This window comes from Schistocerca cancellata, chromosome 1, assembly GCF_023864275.1.
Source record: "Schistocerca cancellata isolate TAMUIC-IGC-003103 chromosome 1, iqSchCanc2.1, whole genome shotgun sequence".
Classification (NCBI taxonomy): domain Eukaryota; kingdom Metazoa; phylum Arthropoda; class Insecta; order Orthoptera; family Acrididae; genus Schistocerca; species Schistocerca cancellata.
The window spans coordinates 13,385,173-13,407,715 of record NC_064626.1 but is presented as its reverse complement, the minus strand read 5'-3'; the positions used below and the strand labels follow the sequence as shown (position 1 = coordinate 13,407,715).

At 38.4% G+C, this 22,543-nt stretch overlaps 1 protein-coding gene across 1 annotated transcript in view; it reads right to left on the bottom strand.

Annotated features, from left to right (window-relative positions):
* Window positions 1-13,514: 13,514 nt before the first annotated feature.
* The window catches only part of LOC126164184 (ubiquitin-protein ligase E3B), a 313,945-nt gene continuing 304,916 nt past the window's right edge, over window positions 13,515-22,543 (bottom strand). Inside the window, exon 17 of the mRNA XM_049920218.1 lies at window positions 13,515-21,795. Within this exon, the coding sequence (XP_049776175.1) occupies window positions 21,623-21,795 (173 nt within the window). The 3' untranslated portion in view covers window positions 13,515-21,622. The remainder of the gene's footprint in view (window positions 21,796-22,543) is intronic.

Here is a 22,543-nt window from a genome sequence, read left to right as displayed (position 1 = left end):
ACATAAAGTACATATACAGCTACAGAACATTCCAGTACAATGATTCTTGACATTTGTGGATACTTCTAGAATATACTCAAACCGAATATAGAAATTACAATCGTACAGTCCAGGTGAGTTTTGAACTCACGACCCTCCAAGCGACAGTTTAGTATCATAACCACTTCACCACGGTGCTACTCAACTTCTTGTGCGACATTGCTCCCTCCTTCAGTGAACAGCGACTCGGTGTTACGTCCTCCTAGTCCGCGACCGAGTCATCGGTCCTGCACACTCCCACTCCCGATGACTGATGTTCGCCCTGGCGGTGATCTTCTTAGAACTTCCTTTGCCGCTACCCTCGTCATCACCTTTCCGCTTGTTGCCTGTCGCTGGAGCTTCGAATTTACCCTGGGTTGCAGGATCCTTGTAGGGCTTCATTCGAAGGATGTGGAGCGTCTCTCTGATCTTTCGTCATCTTGTGTTGTGGTCGAAATCTTCAACTTCTTGAGTAACACCAGACAACTGTCTTACAACCTTATAAGGTCCAAAGTAGCGCCTGAGGAGCTACTCAGAGAGACCGACCTTCCGAACGGGAGTGAAGATCCAGACGAGGTCACCAGGCTGGTAGACAACAGGGCGGTGGCTCGTGTCATACCTTCGGCGATCGTTTTCTTGAGCCTGCAGCGTGCGGAGTCGAGCTAACTGCGGAGCTTCCTCAGCTCTGGTTAACACCTGGCCGATGTAGTCGTCGTCCACGTCCTCAGGATGTAACGGAAACACGGTGTCCATCGTCGTAGTCACCTCACGCCCATGCACCAGGAAAAATGGCATAAATCCTGAGGTGTCTTGCTTGGCGGTGTTGTAGGCAAACGTCACGAAAGGTAGCACCTCATCCCAGATGCTCTGCTCAACATTGACGAACATTGATAGCATGTCGGCCAAGGTCTTATTAAGGCGTTCAGTAAGACCGTTAGTTTGCGGATGGTAGGCAGTCGTCATCTGATGAGTAATGTTGCACTGACAGTTTATCTCTATCGCAAAATTCGACGGAAAACATTCCCTCGATCCGTAATTAACGACCTTGGGACAAAGTGATTTAATAAAATGTCTTCCACGATGAATTTGGCTACCTCGGATGCTTCGGCTGTTTTGACGGCTTTTGTAATGCATAGCGTGTCAGATACTCACTGCAAACAATAATCCATCTATTGACACCAGCCGGAGTTGTAAATCGTCCGAGGAGGTGAATTCCAACACGCTGAAAAGGCGTTTTGGCTGGTGGAATGAGTCGGCCAGGTGGTTTCTGAGGAACTGCCTTTCTCCTCTGGCACTCTCGACAATGCGACACTAGTGGCGGACACTCCTAAATAAATCTGGCCAGAAAAATCTCTTGCGGATTCTATCATATGTCTTAATAAATCCTAGATGTCTGGCCTCAGGTGTCTCATGGAATTTCTGTAGAACATCTACTCGCATGTGCTTAGGAATCGTTGGTAACCATCTCTTTCCAAATGGATCAAAGTTTTTCTTGCAAAGTAATCCATTAACTACCTTAAATTGTCCTTTCACATCCTCTTGTCGATTTAAGGCCAGCATAATTTGAGATATCTTGGCGTCCTCCTCCTGGTCAGCAGAGAGATCCTGGAGTGCAGCGAGACAGTCACTGTCTTCATCAAAGTCTTGATGGTCCTGCACAGGGTTTCTTGAGAGACAGTCGGCATCTTGGTGTTTTCTTCCATTTTTGTAGACTATGGTAATGTCATACTCTTGAAGACGTAGTGCCCACCTAGTGAGTCGTCCTGTTGGATCCTTAAGACCTGTCAACCAACAAAGTGAATGCTGGTCTGTAATAACCGTGAATGGCCCAGATCACAGCAATTCTCTTTCTGTGGTTAGTAGTTTCTCTCGGCTTTTGTAAGTGTCCTAGAAGCATAGGCTATAACCTCTTTTCCATCCAAAATTTGCACTAGAACAGCACCGATCCCATATCCACTGGCATCATTGTGTAGTTCTGTAGGTGCTCTCTCACCATACAGACCAAGTACAGGGTCAGTCGTCAGAGCTTTTTGCAGCACATTGAAAGAATCTTGTTGAGCACCACCCCAGATAGATTTAGCATCGGCTTTTAACAACTCTTGAAGTGGCGTGGCTTCGATACAAAAGTCTTTGATAAAACGACGCTAACAAGAACATAATCCAGGAAGCTTCTCACATCTCTAATACTTTTAGGAATAGCAAATTCCGTTATAGATGTCACCTTTTCTGGGTCTGGCAGCACACCTTCGTTTGACACAAGGTGCCCAAGTATTTTGATTTCTTTTGCTCCAAAGAGACACTTTCTTGGATTAGGTTACAGTCCGCCTTGTTGGACACTGTTAAGAACGGCCCTGTCTTTTTCTTTGTTCATCAAATGTCTCTGAGAACACTATAATGTCATCTAAAGAACAAAGACACATCGTCCACTCCAGGTGCCTTAGAAGACTATCCATCATCCGTTCAAAAGTTGCTGGTGCATTACACAAACCAATTGGCGTTACCTTGAACTCATACAGTCCCTCAGGGGTGATGAATGCAGTTTTCTCACGATCCTTCGATTTGTCAATATCTCGAGTACATGTCCATAATTGAGAGAAACTTAGCCCCCTTCAGACAATCTGATGCAGTGGTCGTCAAACTGCGGCCCAGATCATGTTTTCATGTGGCTCGTGACCCTCCTCGGCTTCACGGGTAGCATTAGTTATCTACTTGTCTGGCGTAGCGGTGTTTTGCTTACGGAAACTGCATAGAATTGTGATTAAAGTCGGGGAAGTAATTAGGTAACTGAAAACCATCCACCACTTTCATTTAACGCGCCACTTGCCAGTGTTCCGCAGCGCTAAAGGCATGAGCGGCCAGTTAGCCAACAATGTGAGCCGTGCATCAAACGCGCTGCATTCCCACGGCCGCTCAGGTTTGACTCGCAGCCGCCTCATTGTTAGCTTTGTCGTGTCAGTGTGTCAATCGTGAGCCAAGTTTCGGTGCCCTTTAGCGTTCGGCGCGTATTGAGTGTACTTGTGCTCATGTTTGGTGATATAATTAATAGTGGAATAAATAATGTCTGATGTACCCTCAACAACAGTGACTAAGAGGAAACTGTGTGAGGAGAAAAGAAGTTTCCAAGAAATATGGGAAGAAGAGTTTTGCTTTATGAGTGGACGTAACGAAGGTACTACTACTTGCTTAATACAGGGGATACGATTGTGGGACTGAAGAGATACAGTTTATTTCGCCACTGCACAAGTAAGCACAATTCATTTACAATAACTTTTACTTTGAATTCAAATGAAAGAAAGGAAAAAATTGCTCATCTAAAACCTACCATTCGTCGTCAGCAAAACGTTTTGTTAGCAGCAGTTGGGCAAAGTGGGGCTGTCACAAGAGCATCATACCGAGTGTGTAATATTCTGGCAAAAAATATGAAAGCTTTCCCTGATGCTGAATTAGTGAAGGAATGTATGATGACTGTTTCTGAAACTTTGTTTCTAAATTTCTCCAACAGTAAATATAGACGATATTTCAAAATATATGTTTGAGGCAGTAATTAATAAAGTCAAACTATGCAAATACTTCTGTCTTGCATGTGATTCCAGTACAGATTTACCTTTGATGGCTCAGTTTTCATTATTTGTGTGTTACTGCAGAAATGATGGGGTAACAGAGGAAGATTTTTTTAGCAATTATAACCATGAAAGGTCACACAAAAGGATGTGATTTTGTGGATGCAATTAAAGAATTTGTAAAAAAAGAAGACTTATCTCTCAGCAAATTAATATCAGTACATACAGACGGTTGTCCGTCAATCACGGGCATCGACAATGGTTTGATAGCACTGATTAAGAAGGAATGGAATTTGCTAAATTTACTCTCCGTTCACTGCTTACTGCATCAAGAAAGTTTGGCATGTCAAATACGAAATTGAAGAATGTTACGCAAATGGTTATAAGAGTTATAAATTTCATTCGTGCCTGTGAACTTAATTACCGAAAATTTAAAGAACTTCTGCAGGAATTGCAAGCTTGTTACAGTGATGTTCTCCTACATACTGCTGTCAGATGGCTAAGCAAAGGAAAAGTGCTGGAACGGTTTGTCAATTTGAAATTATTTTATTCTTACAACAAAGCGGCAAAAATTATCCTGAACACGATGATGATGGACGGTGGATACTTACAGCTTTTTTTACCAATATTACACAAAAATTCGACACACTTAACTTGGAATTACAAGAACCAAACAAGATAATTGAGTAAATGACTAACAAAATATTTGCATTTGAAGCCAAACTGCAGTTATATATAAATGAACTCGAAGTAAAAGATCTGTGTAATTTTCCAACTGTTGCTATGCTCCGACCAAGCTTAATTATAACCAAAACTATTTACCAAAACATGAAAGAATATTTGGAAGCCTAATTGGAAGAAATAAAAAAAAAAGATTAGGAATATTCGAAGCTGTTTCATTCTCTTAGAGAACCCCCGGCATGTTGGACATGATGATCTCAAATTATTCAGCCAATTTGGATATCCTAAAACTAATTTGCTACATGAAATAATCAAACTTTAGCATGACACACACCTTAAAGCTCTGTTTATAGAACATCGTGAAACACAACAGTACACTGAATTTTGGAAATGTGTGCCTAACAATTATAACAAATTTCGAGACTGTGCACAGTTCATTTTAAAACTATTTCCTTTACCTTTCCTTTGTGAAGCTTCATTTTCAAAAATGAAGTACCTGAAAAAAAAATCATAATCGGTTGTCCAGTCATTTAGAAGACGCAATGGGGATCGCATGCAACCCAAACAACGCAGATCTAGATGACATAGCCAAAAAAGTTCCAACATCAAATTAATGAAACATTATATATTTGTATTTAAATTTGTTTTGCAATTATAATGAATAAAAATCAGACTCAATAAGAGACCTGTAGTTTTCTTACATAGCCTGTTTCATGTGCAGTGCATTTGTCTTTTTCTTATTTTTTAAATTTCTTATTTATTTTGACATTTTTTAAAAGTTTGAAATTAGTGCAATTATAATAAAGTTTTTGTGGCCATTTGAATAATGTAATATACTATTTTAATAATACATCTATCTCATCTTGCATTAAAGTACTTTGAAATATATTTCAGGAACAAGATACACTGATCCCAGATTTGTTTTTGGTAGTGGCTCAAAATTAGTAATGATTCCCTTCTTTCCCTTCATCCTTCATAGCTACATGAATATTGTAAGATTATGCAAGTCATGTGTATTTTATTTTCACAGAGATAATTAAACTGGAATGAATTAGTCAGATGCACTGTGTCCTTTTTTCCAGTTAATAGAAATTTGATCAGCAGCGAAGACTGACTAAAAATGTAATTGTTGACAACGTGACACTACTCATATGTCTCCCAAGAATATATCCCTCATACTCTACTAGTTTTCAAACTGGCAAACGGGTATTTAAGAATGTTTTTCCCTGTATTGCAGAATTTCAGTGTCATAAACATGGCTTACTGTTGTCATCAACTGCACAGCAATGTTGTTTGGTGAAGGAGTCACATAATCCAACAGCTGTGAGTGGTTTGTTTCTGAAAGTACTAAAATTTCATTTTAACAGGTGCTAATGTTTACAGTTTCTGAAGAATGGTAAATGATATATACACACTTCCAGTAAAGAATAAATGGTTTGTAGCGGTCAGTTGTACCTGTTTCCTTCGTCAAATGAAAAATATACTGGAAGAATTGTAAGTAGCAGCACGTAAAGTTGTTCTATCACCTTTATAGGTGCCACTTGGTACAGGGGAGATGGTTTTGTTGTTGTGGTGGGAGGGGACGTAATAACGGAAATGTTTTCGTGTTTGTTTCTCAGTGCTGACAACAAATGGGTGTGTTTGCCTCATACCAATTATCTGCTATTGTATCAATCTTAAATAAAAGTGCGTTGCATTCATGAATATGCATTATAGAATATGTGGTACATATTTGTTAAAAGAAATAATTAGTCATTAGCTCTTATAATGTATATATATATGTGTGTGTGTGTGTGTGTGTGTGTGTGTGTGTGTGTGTGTATGTGTGTGTGTTTGTTTGTTTGTTTGTTTATCCTCCACTTCTCCTCCTAAACCCTCGGATTGATTTCAACCACACTGATACATATATTATCTTCAATCTGTAAAGAAATATTGTGGGGTAAGCAAAGGCAACGTCTTATTGGGTCGGGTGATGGTAATGTGGAGGGAGAAGGGGGAGGAAGACACGGACACATACAGGGGGAGTGCAAAAAGGACAGATAAAGGGGTGAAGAGATGGTGAGTGAGGGGAAAGTTGAGATGGATGACAGAGAGTGAGGGAAGGAAGAGACAGAATAACATAAGATTGGAATAAATACATATCCAGCCAATGCCAGGTACCTCATCTAGTATGAAACAAAATTAAGGCTGTTGTAGTTCAGTCAAGTGAGTCGAAGAAAAATGACTTTCAAAACATGTAGAAAACAGTTGTGATCGTGTCTAATGTTACATAATACATTTAAGTAGGTGTAAGCCCATTTGCTGTTTTAACCATCTGTTCACAAAGACAACGCAGCAACATTTCGTCAGGCAATTAGTGTTACAGTTTACGGGTCATTGAGGGTGGCAACAATCTGAAACAGAGAGCATTCTACATGTAGTGGTCCAAATGGTATTGACATTAATGATAAGTGCTAGAAAGTCAGTGGTAAACCTCTTGCTCCTTTTCTATAGCTAGTCTACTGGAGGTTCATAACAGACCATTTACATTTTTTGTCAGTTAATAAAAAGACCTGGAAATCTGTCGCCCAAGTGCCACATCATATTGTTGGTTTTGGCCCCTGAGCAAAAAAGTTTGACCACCACTGATCTAGTGTAGCGCCAATTCGTGGAAGAGGGTAAACGTCCTGTTTAGTTATCTTATTAAGCTTCCTGTAATCAACATAAAAGTGCCAACTGCCATCCTTCTTCCTAACAAGGACCACTGTTGACGACCACGGGCTCTGCAAAGGCTGAATGATGTCCTTCTTCATCGTTTTCTCTACCTCATCGCGAATTATTCAACATTCCATTGCTGACACATGGTGCTTCACAATCGATTTGTCTAATTTGCTCTTCACCTGTGGATTGAAGCATTCAGAGAACTTTTGAAGAATGGCAAGTAGCTGCTTCTGTTGTTCCTTAGTGAGATCTGGTGATAGTCGAGCTAGAAGATCTTGTCTTGTAGTGGTAGCGCAAATTTTGCCCACATACTTGGCATGGGAGATTTCTGTAACGCTCAGCTGTTCTTCAATTCATGGCTCAGCACTTGCTACGCACATGTGTCTTGGAAGGATCTGCAGTTCTTGGCTACAGTTAACTATCCACAATTCACCAAATCCGTTCTTAAATGAGAGGCTGAGATGACCAAGTTATTCTTCAGTAGTATGCTTCTTTTACATTCCACTGCAAGATCAAGGGGTTGATGCACGGTATTACACGCAACAGTTACCTTTCTAGTGCTGACTGCAGGAATGATTACATCATCCGGCACACAGTCTCCACACACTCAGATGTGCATCTTCCTGTCCACAGTATCTCATCACGTCTAACATTAATCTTTGACTGACCAAAATCTATAACTGGCTGAGAAGCTTTCAAAAACTCCCATCCGAGAATGATGTCATGACTACACTTATACCCACACGAATGGTACATCTTCCTGTAGATTTTAGATATTTCCCATAAGCCACCTTCAGCAGAGATGTTTTGTTGTCTACAAATACGGTTTTCTGCAATTGGCAACAGTACTTCTCCGAAATGACTGAATCTGATGCTCCAAAGTCCACAAGAGCTTGGCCTGGTTGGCCATCCATGAGGATATCGACATAGTTTCTTATTATTTTTGTAGTGATCGACAGCGGAGGATTGTGACCTACGCCATATTGCACCCACGTCTTCTTGTTCATCTTCGTAGTCCCAGAGTTGGCGTCGGCTAAGATCAGTCTGCTGTCTTCTGGCAAGGGCATCATCAAATATCTGCCACCTTTCTCAACAATAGCACACCACATGTCCCGGTTGTCCATAGTGGAAACATACTGGTTGGTTATCCTGAGTCCTCCAGATGTTAATCTTCCTTGGTGCCCAAACAGGTTCCTCAGGAGGCATTGTAGGAATGTAACTCCACCTGGATCTTGACTTTTTCACCGTTTTATAGGGAAATTAAGAACGAGAGATTGGGTTCAAAGTCTGTTCCACTTCCTCCGTTATGACCCCTTGAAGCGTCTTGGTTTTTTGCTCACCGTACAATCCAATTGCCTTCTGAACTTTCTCTCTCACTATCTCACAAAGAACACTTATGAAATCAGTTCCTTCCTCCATCACAGACATCGATACAACATTTGGAAGCCGTTCAAACTTCTTGTGTGTAATTATTTTTTGATGCATTGTCTCGATATACTGGCACCATTTTATGAAGTTGTCTGCTGTCGAAACCTCCTTCATGAGGTTGATACATGTCCTCAGCAACACCTTTCATGAGATGTGCAACCGTATCTTCCTCCTCCATTCTAGGATTCACTATTTTACACATCTCTAAGACGTCTTGAATGTAGGATGCTGTAGTTCCTCCTGGACACTGTGCCATGCACTTTAATTAATCTTCAGCCTTGCATTTCTGTCATTGTGTGTCACCGAAATACTTGCGCAGTTCTGCCTGAAATACTTCTCAGTATGTGAACTTCTCCTCGTTGATCTCATACCATTGCTTGGCAGTGCCCTCCAAGTAGAAAAAGACGTTAGCCAAACACACGGTGTCATCTCATTTGTTAAATTTGGCTATACCCTCATATACCTTCAGCCACTTGTTTGGATCTTGGTCATCGTCACCAGAAAACCCGGGAGGATGTCTCGTGCGGTGGCACACAATTGCTGTCATCGTAACATCCTCTTCTTCTTCTGTCTCCGATAGATTGCGATCTGTTGAATATGGCTCGAACACAGGTTTCTCGCCATGTAAACAGCAGGTCTGTCGTGGCCTGATGGGAGTCACTGTGCCATCGATAATGTGCACTATCACGAGTTCCAATACCCAGCGTCTCCACCAGAATGTCACATGGAAGAAGGTGTAATTAGATGAATGATGAACACTAATTTCACTTAACGAAGGTTTATTCAGCACTTGCACATACAACAATGTGGAGCGAATTGCCTTCGGCCAGAACACATACAGTATATACGAGGTGTGTCAATAAAGTAATGAGACTGATGTGAAAAAAAATGTTGCTTACCGTTTTAGCCAAATTTATTGTTGTGCCCTTCAAAGTAGTTCCCTTCTGATTACACACACTTTTTCCAGCGCCTCTGCCATTGATGGTAACATTTCTGGAAATCATCTTCTGTAATATCCTCCAAGACCCTCGTCACACCTTTTTGGACATCTTGTGTTGTTTGAAAATGGTATCCCTTGACCGCCATTTTGACTCTTGGAAATAGAAAAAAGTCGCACGGAGCGGTATCTGGTGAATAAGGTGGCTGTGGTAATACTGAAATTTGTTTTGAGATAAAAAATTGCTGTACCGACAGAGGAGTATGGGAAGGTGCATTATCGTGATGCAGAATCCAATTATCAGCAATGTTGGCACGGACACAAAGAACTCTTTTTAGGAATTCTTTCTAAAATTTCTCTGTAGTAATACTGGTTAACTGTTTGTCCAGGAGGCACCCACTCTTTATGAACAATTCCCTTGGAATCAAAGAAGCACACAAGCATGCATTTCACTTTTGACTTTGACATGCAAGCTTTTTTTGGTCTGTGTGAGCACCATTGCAAACTTTGGCGTTCTGTCTCTGGATCGTACTGCAAAAACCAACTTTCATCACAGTGATAACACGGCTCAACAATTCTGGATTGATTTCTGTTTGCTCCAACAGATTGGCTGCCACATTTTTTTGTGTTTCTCTCTGTTGTGGTGTGAGATTCTTGGGGACCATTTTTGCATAAATCTTTCTCATACCAAGATCTTCAGTTATTATTAGACGAACAGTTTCTCAATTGATGTTCAGTTCTTATGCAATCATTTTCATGGATAATCTTCATTCAGATTGTACGAGTTCACGCACCCTGACCAAGTTGACATCTGTCCGTGAAGTTGATGGTCGTCCACTGCGGTCTTCATCTTCAACATTCATTCTGCCCTCACTAAACATATTATGCAAATGAAAAACTTGAGCTCTTAACATAACCTCCTCTCCAAAAGCCTTCTGAAGCTTACTGTAAATTGTCGTCGCATTTTCACCCAGTTTAACAAAAGAAATGGCATACCGTTGTGCAATATTATGCGGTTCCATTTCCGTGATGAGAGACACAAACACATGTTGACTGCAGCACAACTCACGATGGAGCAGTTGCATTGATGTGCCGCTTCGACTAGAAACAACTTGTAGACCAAGGTCAAAGATATTGTGCCTACGCAAGCCTGCAGGGTTGCCATATCTTGCAAAGAAAATGAGTCTCATTACTTTATTGTCACACCTCGTATACAGCTACAGAACATTCCAGTACAATGACTCTTGACATTTGTGGATATTTCTAGAATGTACTCGAACCAAATACAGAAATTAAAATTGTTCAGTCCAGGTGAGTTTTGAACTCACATCCCTCCATGCAACAGTTTAGTATCATAACCACTACACCCCCCCGGAGCTACTCAGCTTCTTCTGGGACAATATAGTAAGTTAAAGTTTGCATGTGAGTTATTTTGATATACTGTGAGCCTTCTTTCATGTTCCTTGTATTGAATTAATTTTGCTCCACAATTTTAGCTGCCGCTGCTTCAACAGATGCCATTACGCGTTGGCCCAAAAAGCGGAATCATAGTGGAAGTGCAAAGATCGTCCACTTTACCATTTAACAAACATTTTTTCACAGCATTGAGCCACAGCGGAGAGCAGCACTGGTTTTAAGATTTTACTTTTCATCTTACGCTGAGATCCAAGTTCGACTACCGCAGCTTGAATATTATAGTAAGAGGAGTATTCTTAGAGTGTTGTGTGGATCCACAATAATTTCAATATTTGAGTCCACGATCTTAAAGTACAAATACGTCGAGGCTAATTATAATACTGTTATATTTTCATTTTCAAGTAATATCCTTGGAAGTAAATCAGTCCATTATGTTTGCTGATTTTACTGCTCAGTTGCAAATTACATAAAAGTAAAACAAATTTTGAAATAATTTTCTAAAATAGTCAGATAACTGAAAAGTAAAAATCAAAGTATGTATATAAATCTCTTTGAATGATAGATTTCAAGTAAATATAATTTTACAATTTTTGCATTTTGGACCACACAATTACACTCACCTGTGTTTTTAAAGACACCAAACAAATGAGAAAAATATAAATAAATATACTTATCCTGAAGAGCCACTTCATGGTCTAGCTATGTGGGCTCGGATTTGCTGAGGAAAGTGGCGCAGCAGATGCACCAAAAGGTCCGTGTATGTGGCAGCCTTTACGGCAGTTGTGTGTACCCAAGGGAATTAGTCTGGTTCCTGCAGGCCAGGCAAAGTTCGGCTGACTCCAGCCGGTGCAGCTGCAGAGCCGGAACGACGACTGGTGTAGTGGTGCAACATTGTGGGTCGGTGTCGTTGTAGGAGACCTCAGAAAACCGCCAATCGGCACAACGGAATAAATCTACTTCCATCAGAAATCTGCGCTCGGCACCTACATCTTTGATCTTGTTACGAACATCCTGCCGGAAGGTATTCTGAGATCGGGCCCTCCAGTGCACGCTATTTGCTGAGAATGTTGTTTGCATGTGACACTGTTTTGAGCAGCACCCCCAAATCTGATGTTAAGTGCAAGACTGGAGGCTTAAAATCAGTAGAAGAAAAATGGGGTATTTATGCCTGGGGAAAAAGAGGAAGATGAATGCAGTCATAATGAATGCAGAGAGCCAAAAGAGAGTAGATCACTTCAAATACCTCGGATCAATTACGGCAAGTACTGGAAGTCCGGATTCTGAGAATGTGAGGTGAATGGAAGAAAAGGATACCTGAAGTCCTTTGTGACAAAAATAAAAATGTCAAAGTCATGAGAGGTATATGGAAGTCTGTTGTGCAGTGGAGAGACAATGCTGAAGGAAGAGAATAAAACTTGTATACTTTACACTGCAATTATTTTACAATCATTTGATCAAAACACAGGTAACATTTTGAAAATGAACGGAATCATTCAAAATGTATGAGGGGATATGTATGAACCTGTGACAGTTAACTAAATAATCAGCAAATCATAGTTCCTGGTCCTTCAAGATGGGATTATGCAAATCGGCAATTACACGCTTATCGAATAATAAGTTCAAAGGTCGGATGTTCAACCCCTTGTGAGTCTTAAGATTTTTTCTCTGGCTCTTCTCATTTCTTTCATGTTTAGCAATGGGTGTTAACATTTGCACCATGCTTCAGAGCATAAGTGACCACCACATAAAACTGGCTGGCTAAGTCTGGTTAAAGAAACAGAAACACACGAACCCCCCCCCCCCCCCCAACCCACAAAAAGTGAAGTTTTTAGTCTTGACTTAACAGCCCTACTATTCAGTGAGGTATTATCTTTATTAACATTTTTTTTTCATTTACTTTTTACTCTATATGCAGCTGACTGTTTCGATGTCAGTAACGAGGAAAGCAATGAGTTCACCAAATTTTCTGCAGAAGATCGAATTAGATCTTGGAATTAATAAAAACAATGTAAATTGAGATTTAGTTTCTACAAAAATACTGTGCAACAATTTAGAAAAAATAATGAGAGAACATCTAACACTAATCAAAAGGTACCAGCAGACACTGACTCCACTGTGCACATTGCTAGGATTTTAGGCTACCTCTACAACAAGAAAACTTCAATAAAAATACTGTGTGTCTCTAATGCATGCTTCATTTCTGAGATAAAAATGTGGTAACTGTGTAGATGGGGGGGGGGGGAGGAGGAGGGTGTGAGGAGAGAAGGAGTGAGGGAGGGGAGCGGGAGGGGAGAGGGAGGGAGGGAGGGAGGGAGGGAGGGAGGGAGGGAGGGAGAATCAATACACAGCTTCATGCTTTATCTAATTTAACTTTAAGACAGACAACCTTAGCTAGTTGTAATTGCAATAAATTAGTTTAAGAGATGCTTCCTATTTTTGCTCACAGGTATTTGAGCATTTACAGTAGTACCTCCTACTTTTGTTTTACTATTATATGGTTTTGTAAATCTGGATTCTTGCTTACTTTCAGACCATACGTAATTAAATACACTTCCAGTGTTGTTGTTACTGTTTATGATTGTCAGTGAACTTTATATTTTCTTCCACGTGACTGGCTACAGTACCTGGTGTTATGCATATTGTATATAACTTGGAAAGTGTGTTAAATAACCTCCCTCCATCACACACACACACACACACACACACACACACACACACACACACACACACACTACCTTTGAAGGAGTATGTTGATAAAAAAAGCAGAAACAACGTACATGCATCAATTGCATAATTATTCCAAAATACAATCAACATACAACCTACAAAAGTCTTTGGAACAATTATCCATTTGTAATTTTATACAATCATTATGGTAATAACATATTTAGGAAAATAATTTTGACAGTCTGCACAGACATTATTTTGCGCATTTAGGGTATTTCAAATTTTCCCTTTGAACTTAAACTAGGCACATTGCATGATGGTGAAAAGGGCATTTTGTCCATTGTCTCAAATACTTCACACATTTCTGTGTACATGACTGCCAAAACCTTGGAACAGTTAGGACAACAATACAACTGATATATCTTGCATATTTTGTGGTATCAGTGTAATAAATTCCATTCCATATTTTAAAATACCTGTCCCTGTCTATCAGAAATACATATAAAAACAAACTCAAAATTTACTGAAAAACATGTAAGAGTGACTTGTAAAATTCCAAAGCAGTCTTACATATCATGTACAAAGGTTTTTTCTTACACATTGTCCTTTCTTGACAAAACTACATTTTATTTTAGAATCTAGTTTAAAATACCATATCACAGCTAGTTTCACATTTTATAGAGCATTTCAAAATATATCTTTTACATTGCAGAAAAAAAGATCATTGATAAAACATTTTTTTATCACAATTCTAAGATAAGTTTACAGTAATATTTGATAGTTACAATATGCAGCAGTCATATCTAATAACCAAATTAATTTGTAAAACTTAAATGATAAGACTGATAGTTACAAAATGCCTGTCTTAAAAAATATGCTAAAAATGTGTGTTTTGAAAATATTGATTTGTAAGCAATAAAATTTATTTTTCCTCTGAATTGATAACAGTTCAGAGCAAAGTAAATTATTTTGAAGATTTAATGTTTATATTTCCTAAAATTGATGTCTACACATAAGGTCCTCTGTGGCTTCTGCAAGCAAACGAACTGCTCATTTACAAAGTTCTTCCATGTATAGTTTCAGGACTTCATTGCAAAACAACACAACAAGTAAAATGTATTACACACTAGAGAAACAGTGTTTTGGTCCTCAAATGTTTCATGTCAAATACCTTTTAAAATCTAAAAATATGAGTAAAAAACCAAAGATAAAAATTAAAGCAACTTTTAATGTGGTTATTTGTTAAATGATTAACTTCTGTTATGCAAATACTGGTACAAATTATCAGTCAAAATTGTATTCTGCACTACATAATAGACTTAAACAACGGAAAATCTAAGAAGGAATGTAACAGTATAATGAAAAGGATAGTTGCTACTCACCATAAAGCAGAGATGCTGAGTCACAGAAAGGCACAACAAAAAGACTGTCAGAAAGTTAGCTTTCGGCCACGAGCCCTTTGTCAAAAATAGACGGCTGGAGCCAGATGCCAGAGGCTGTGGTCACATGTGTGTGAGTTGCATTTGCACAAATGTGTGTCTGTTGTCTATTTCTGGCAAAGGCCTCGTTGGCCGAAAGTTAACATTCCGACAGTCTTTTTGTTGTGCCTTTCTGCACGGCATTTCCGCTTTATTGAGAATAGCAACTACCCTTTCCATTATATTGTTACATAATAGACTTACGATTTTGTAATTACTCTTCATGACTTGCAGAATAGAAGATTTTTCCTCTGTAGCGAAAGAATAGTGGAAACAGAAAGTACAAATAGTAAGGGTAAAGACTTCTCTGAATTTTCACCCTGTTCACAACACAAAACAATTCTGCAGCTATTCATAAACACTGTATATGCACTGTGCATCACAATAAATGAGTAATAGACCTCTTGAAAATGATCTTGTGGGAAATGTACAGGGGAGAAAAACTCCAAGAGAAATTCTTAACAGACAAGGCTGCCAAATGCAACCAAGATCTATGAATTTCAGACCAAGAGGCTAACTAGAAGAAAGTGTATATATTTTTCTGGAGTTCTGAATGAATATAGTGTTATTGTTATTTTAAATCAAGAAACCAAGGTCCAACCTTTAGTTATATATCAGAGGTACAATTGTGTGATTCAAGCTAGTGGCCAGTAGTTGCAGCAGTTGAGAACAGAACAGAACTGAATGACATGACTACTCTTAAGCCTGTAGTGAATATCAGAACATACTGTCTTCACAATCACAATCAATAAAAATTTCTGCAAAAAAATCAGTCAAGCTGCACAAAACAATACGTATTACCAGGTATTCTCCATTTCATCCCATTCTACCACACTATATGCCACCAGAAGATACTGCAGCAGTTGCCGCATACTCCGAAGATACAAATGTAAGGGGAAAAAAAAAGTTTTTAATTCTGTCGTCAAGAGCTGTTGATAAAAAAATTCTGTATTATGACTGGTTTCAACCCTCCGTTCATCATCAGGTATCACAAAGGGATTTACAACAGCTTACAAGGGAATATTAAGCCTACAATATCAAACAGCATAAAGTGCATTGTAATTCGTGGCTGTCAAGTAGTACAATACATTTTGTTGTCAATAATAATGTTTTTTTCAGGAAAAAATATGTCATATAGCAAACAAATCCAGAATCTAAAAATTATTCTGCAAATGAGACAACTGAGAAACAAAGATACAACAGTTACATTTGGTAGATTTTAAGAAAGCATATAGTTTCACTGACAGAAAATCACTCGTCAATATTATGAAAGAATTTGGTTTGGATCTAAGAACGACAAAAATTATCTGAGACACATTAACAAATACTTCATCAGTTCAGTGGAGAATACTCCAAAAACTTTGTGCACCCTTACGAAGATATTGGAGTGTGGAGAAAATCCAAATTGGGAAAGCAAAGTCTTTTTACACTGTCTGGCATTCACAGATGATATTGCCTTGAGAAGAGACAGACCAAAAAATGGCAAAATCGAGGCAGAAAATCTAATTATGCAAGTAGAAAAAGCGGTTTACAAATTTCTCTCCCAAAGACAGAAAGGCAACACAAACACAAAAGTTAAAAATTTTCCACAGAAATTACTCATAAATCAAAACAAAACCAACAAAATCAGCTCATACAAATGTTTAGGTGAGTAGCTAAGCATGAACAATGATTAGGACAGTCTAGAGATAAGAGCAAATACGATGAACACTACATTTCAGAACACAAGAAACATATAAAAGAAGAAAGCTTCATTATGGGACTCCAAAATTAAACATTACATTACAGTAGTGAACCTGATGCTCCATGTTGTGGTAAAACACTAAAACTAGTGTGGGAAGGTCGCATAAACAAAATTATGAAGATAGAAAGAAGACTGGTCAGAAGCATACTTGGCCCAAGGACAACAAAAATAGAATACAAAAGGGCACAACTGAACAAAAAATATATGAACACGTAGAGAGAATAATACACATAATGCGCAAATCACGGATATTGTTCTTTGGACATTTGGCTAGAATGGGCAATGATGGACTGATAAAGCAAATCTTTAGTAAAATAATGAAGCTGCAAGGACAACCAGCATGGTTCACATAGACACTAAATGACCTCAAATGAGCAAACGTCAACATACTGGACATACGTAATTTATTTAGGAACAAAATTCAAAGAGTGGTCTTCAGGGATGAACAACAAAGAAAATGAAGACAGCCTCATAACATACAACAGCTCTATAAACAGGGATAAGAACATATGAAACAAATGTGGGCAATGAGGTAGAAGAATGAATACAGCAAGAACTGAAATATTGATTAAAAGGTCTTAGTAAAAAATAATAGTGTTATTAGTTTACTAGTTGACAGCAGTAACTTATGAAGGATTTTATGTTTGTAGATAATAATTATCAAACTTAATAAGTCAACAGCGATCTCCTCTGAAAAAGTAATGCTTTCTAGCATCAAATCTGTGACAACTCAATGTGCCCCAAGGTGTCTACAGAAAGAATACAGTTTGATCTGCGATGAAGCTAGTGAAAGAGACTTATGAAATTAGAAGCCTCTGGAGGAAACGAAGACTACTCAACAATGTTCATTCTATAAATTTGGACAATATGGTCAGTGATTTGGTGATACTGCTGGGTTAAAACAGCTGTCTCCATCATAATACTGCACATAACAGTGACCTAGACTGTTGTTTTAATGCAAAGTTCAGTCTGGTGAGGAAGAATTAGGGACTAGCCAGAATACTGGAAATCAGGTGAAACATGATCAGATCCAAAATGAAAAAGCTACACGGATGAAACTGTGAAGAAAAGCATAGAAAAGAAAAATATATTATAACTACCACCGGGAAAAGTCATAATTTTCAACTGTACAAGTAACCTTTAAATTATACAGTCCATACCCACCAGAAAAGATTGCAGGCATAATCAATATATTAAAGCTTGGCAAGACAGCAGCATTGGCAGCATTTCATACAGATCAATTTGCACTGTCAGAATGGTCAATTATTTTCCTCTCAAAGATCTCAGAGAGAAAAAATATACTGCACCAACACTGAGGTGATAGCAGTACCTGTGCCTTTTACGTGTCACTTGCACATGCAAGTGACACGTAAAAGGACTTCCACTACTTTGGAAAAGCTTTATTTACAACTGGAAGAAATTGCATTAGTAACTCAGGTCAAAATAGCTTTGTGAAGATGGCGATGAAATTGAACAATTCTCATATCTCAGGGCTGCCAATGACGCCGTCTGCCAAGGCTCGATAATGTTAGTCATAGTTGTTCCTATTTGAAATCTACTGTCTTAATTAACATATCTGGGGAACAGACTCTTCCTAGGGTTTGCACAGACACCGAGACTTGTCAGCTTAAAATCACATGACCGGGAAATTAATAAATATTGATGAAATCACTCCCATTCGCTATGTCCACAGCTTCTTGGAAACTGGGGTATCAGTAACATCAGATGGGGAAAAAAATGAATAAATATTGACATAAAATTCATTACAACAAAATCCTTAAAGACCAATTGTATATAATAACATGGTAAACAGTGGGTGAATTCTTCATGGACAAAGCACAGTCCAAAATATCTGGAAGTAAGAACAATCTTCAAAACAATACAGCCAAAAACAAAACCTGAGACAATATACATCCAAAATTAAGAAGCAGCTTTTTAGCAGTAACGCCTAAACATTCATGCCTTATTAATGTATTGTAACACCAATAGTGACTGTGCTGAACTTCCTACCCACTCTACCCTCCATACATTCTGAAACTGATAAAAATTCAATAGGACGACAGTGTGTACAGCCATCACCTTCAGCATTCCAGAGGCACGGAAATGACAGTGGTGAGACCAGCCTTTCATCGCTCTTCACTTTAATATACTCAACTCTTTGAGATACCTGCTGGATTTGATCTGGCCAACAGGAGTGGAGGAATGTGCATTAGATTTGATTCAGTGTTGATAAATGTAGGAAAATGCTACAGGAATTAAGATGTACAGCTACATCTCACATGATTGAGAAGAAGGGGCAACCAGTGAGCTGCTACCTTCGAGCTTTTAAAGACACATATAAGATCCTCAAGTCATGTCCAAGAAAGTTGTGAACTAAATCTTAAAATTGGACATAGCATTTTAATGACTATAACTTGGAGCAAACTGCATTTACATATCAGTTTTATTTACAATAAAAGTGTACCCAATAGGTTCTACTTGCGTAATTCTTCCCATCCACTGCACACATTGTAACAAATAACAAGAACAAAATAGGTAACAAAATATGCAGCCGCAGTAGAGTGAAAACTACTGATGAAGAATTAGATTCACAATCTGTTGCAGCATTCTGTAATAACTTCCCCATCATTAATCTACTGCAGCTGTCCTCTCTTTTTAAGAACGAATACAAAAGAAGCACAGTGTTCCAAAATTCGCAGATTTATTAAAAGCGTGATAATTCATAGTTTATGACAGCATTTCCCTTGGAGAAACAGCAGTCTGGCTAAAAGTACTTTAAAAATGGAAAAAAACATTTGTGGAAGCATAACATCTGCTTCAATCACCACTACCACCTACCATTACAGTATGAGGGTCTGAAGATGGTCAGAGAGTGATCGAAACTGGTTACCATCAGAATAAATGTTTCTGTGGTTGAGACTGTTTGTTTTCCATTTTTAAAGATTGGTCACTGCAATGATGGTGCTTTTTAATGAAATCAAGTAGTATTTTCTGAATATAGACATTTTCATTAATTAACTGTTATCTGTACAGTTTAAATTTCATGTTTACTGATACACTGAACTGAAGAATGATCAATTCAAAAGGAAAACTTAATGAAAAATACATGGAAGTGTTGAGAGGAAATTATGACTTACTGCCACAGAAAGAACTGTGTTTTCAGAATGTGCATGCTTTCGGAATGTGCATGCTGCATGTATTCACTCCTAACATCTCATAATTATGTTGTTACTCTTGAGAATCCTCTATTTAATGAAATTAAAATGTTTCCAGCAAACAATCACAACATCCTGGGGAAATCACAGATGCACTGATCTACTGCACAACAAAGTGAAATGTGTGTGACCTGTGAGGAATGTGATGAAATTTTGTAGTACTTAAGCCAAGTGAAATATGGAACACTCAGCATAACCTTTTACATTCTGTATTATTCTTCTTTCCAGTATTAAGTATAAGAGAATAAGGAAAAAGAGCATTTCAGCTATTCTGCTACTGAAGAGGTTACCAGCTGCATCACTGTCATTTTGAGAAGCATAGTTTGCTTGATCTAATACAGCACATACATATGCACACAAGCAGTGCATGTAATCTTGGTTTTTTGTGTTAGTGATTTATACTTGAAATCTTAAGGTAGCAGGGATAAAATACATGGAACAAAATGTTATTTACAACTTGTACACAAACCAGACAGCAGTTATGAGAGTCAAGAGCCATAAAAGGGAAGCAGTGACTGAAAAGGGAGTGAAACAGGTTTGTAGCCTATCCCTGACATTCAATCTGTACATTGAGCAAGCAGTAAGGGGGAAACCAAAGAAACATTCGCAGAAGGCATTAAATTTCAGGGAGAAGAAATAACAACTTTGAGGTTTGCTGTTGACACTGTAATTCTGTCAGGGAAAACAAAGGCCTAGTAAGTGCAGTTGAGTGGGATGGGCAGTGTTTTGAAAGATGATATAAGATGAACATTAACAAAAGCAAACAAAGGGTAATGGAATGCAGTCAAATTAAATCAGGTGATGCTGGGGAATCAGATTAGGAAATAGGACACTAAAAGTAGTAGATGAGTTTTCCTATTTGGGGACTTAAATAACTGATGTGGTCAAAGTGTAGAGCATACAACATGTAGACTGGCAAAGTGTTTCTGAAGAAGAGAAATTTGTTAACAGTGAATATAAATTTAAGTGTTGCAAAATATTTTATGAAGGTATTTGTCTGGAGTGTAGTCTTGTGTGAAAGTCAAATGTGGATGATAAACAGCTCATACAAGAAGACAATACAAGCTTTAGAAATGGGATGCTACAGAAGAATGCTGACAATCTGACTGGTAGTACATGTAACTAATAAGGAGGTACTGAACTGGGAAGAAAAGAAATTTCTGGCACAACTTAACTAAAAAAAGGGATGGTTGATAAGACAAATTCTGAGATATTGAGGGATTTTGGATTTAGGATTGGAGGGAAGTATGAGGAGTAAGAATTTTAGAGAGAGAGACCAACAAATGAATACAGTGAGGAGGTTCAACAAGACGTGCACTGCAGTAGTTATTCAGAGAGATAAAGGCTTGCACAGGACAGAGTAGAATGGAGAGCTGCATCAAAGTAGTCTTTGGACTGAAGATCCAACAACAGTAACAACAATAACAACAACGTTATTCAATTAGTTCTACCTTGAGTGAGTTAGCATACTGAAACAATATGTAGTAATCCAGCAATTTACAAATGAGCAAATCTTTGGAAGAAAGAACAGTAACAAATACAACAATAAAAATGCTGGCCACATAACACTGACTGCAAAACTAAAATTATCTTATGAAATGGTAATTCACATTTAAGCTAAATATAAACAGGATATCTACAAACATATTTACAGTGTTAAATTACTTATGTTTTCATCTATTTGATGTTTCCACAAATATTTACATTTTAAATTAAAATAGTAGCCTCTGGAGGAAGTCTCTGTAGTATCTCATGCCTGTAGTCTGATTCAGTCTAATTTAAGACAGTTCAAATCCTGTATTACTAGAAACTGCATATCTCAGTTTCTCTCGCAGTGTACTTTTCTTCTGATAGTTTGGTAACTTCAAGAGATTGAAGCACGTAGATGAAGTCGGGAGGCGATTTTGTGGATCCTTCTTCCTTATGGTGAAAAAGCCCCGAATAACACTACCTGTAAAAATATACAAATAAATGTACATATTGCAAACAACATAGCCAATTTTGTGGATCCTTTTTCTTTATGGTGTAAAAGCCCTGAATAATACTATCTGTAAAAATAAACAAATAAATGTACGTAATGCAAACAACAGAGTGAAACGTGCATGTCTGAGATGTGTCTAATGGTAACATTACAAATATGCAATGAATTTGGTTAATACATGAGACAGATGGCTCAGATGACACAGACACATTAAAAGTATAAGGTGTTGAAAAACTAATGTTAAGTAAGAAAGTGGCACATCATCAGTGGTTTGTTACAGTGAGAGCAAAATCGTGAAGTGTCGCTGATAAGCAGAAAATTTTAGTCCAGTTAAATTCTAGTCTAGTTAAAATCAGCTCCTCACTATTAGACAGATGAGTTGCCAAAGCTACAGGGAGGGATTTAATCTCCCCGAGCTTGTACCAATGGAGGGATGACAAGTGTTTGCGCCAGAGTGATATATGTAGTAACGCTGATATCGTCTGTGTGGACAGAATAGTTAAAGGGCTCAGGTAGTAGGGTGGCCGTCAGCAGCCTCATTCCCACACGTGCCGCAATGTCCAGGAACCCGTACAAAAGACACAGTGGCACAAGCATCGCAGAGCGTACGAAGATATTCCTGGAGCCGCTGTAGTGAAGGTGGTACGTGTAAATTGCACAGAGACTCCAGAGAGCACTGAGAAAATCAATGCACGATAAAGGGCAAACAGCTCTGTGA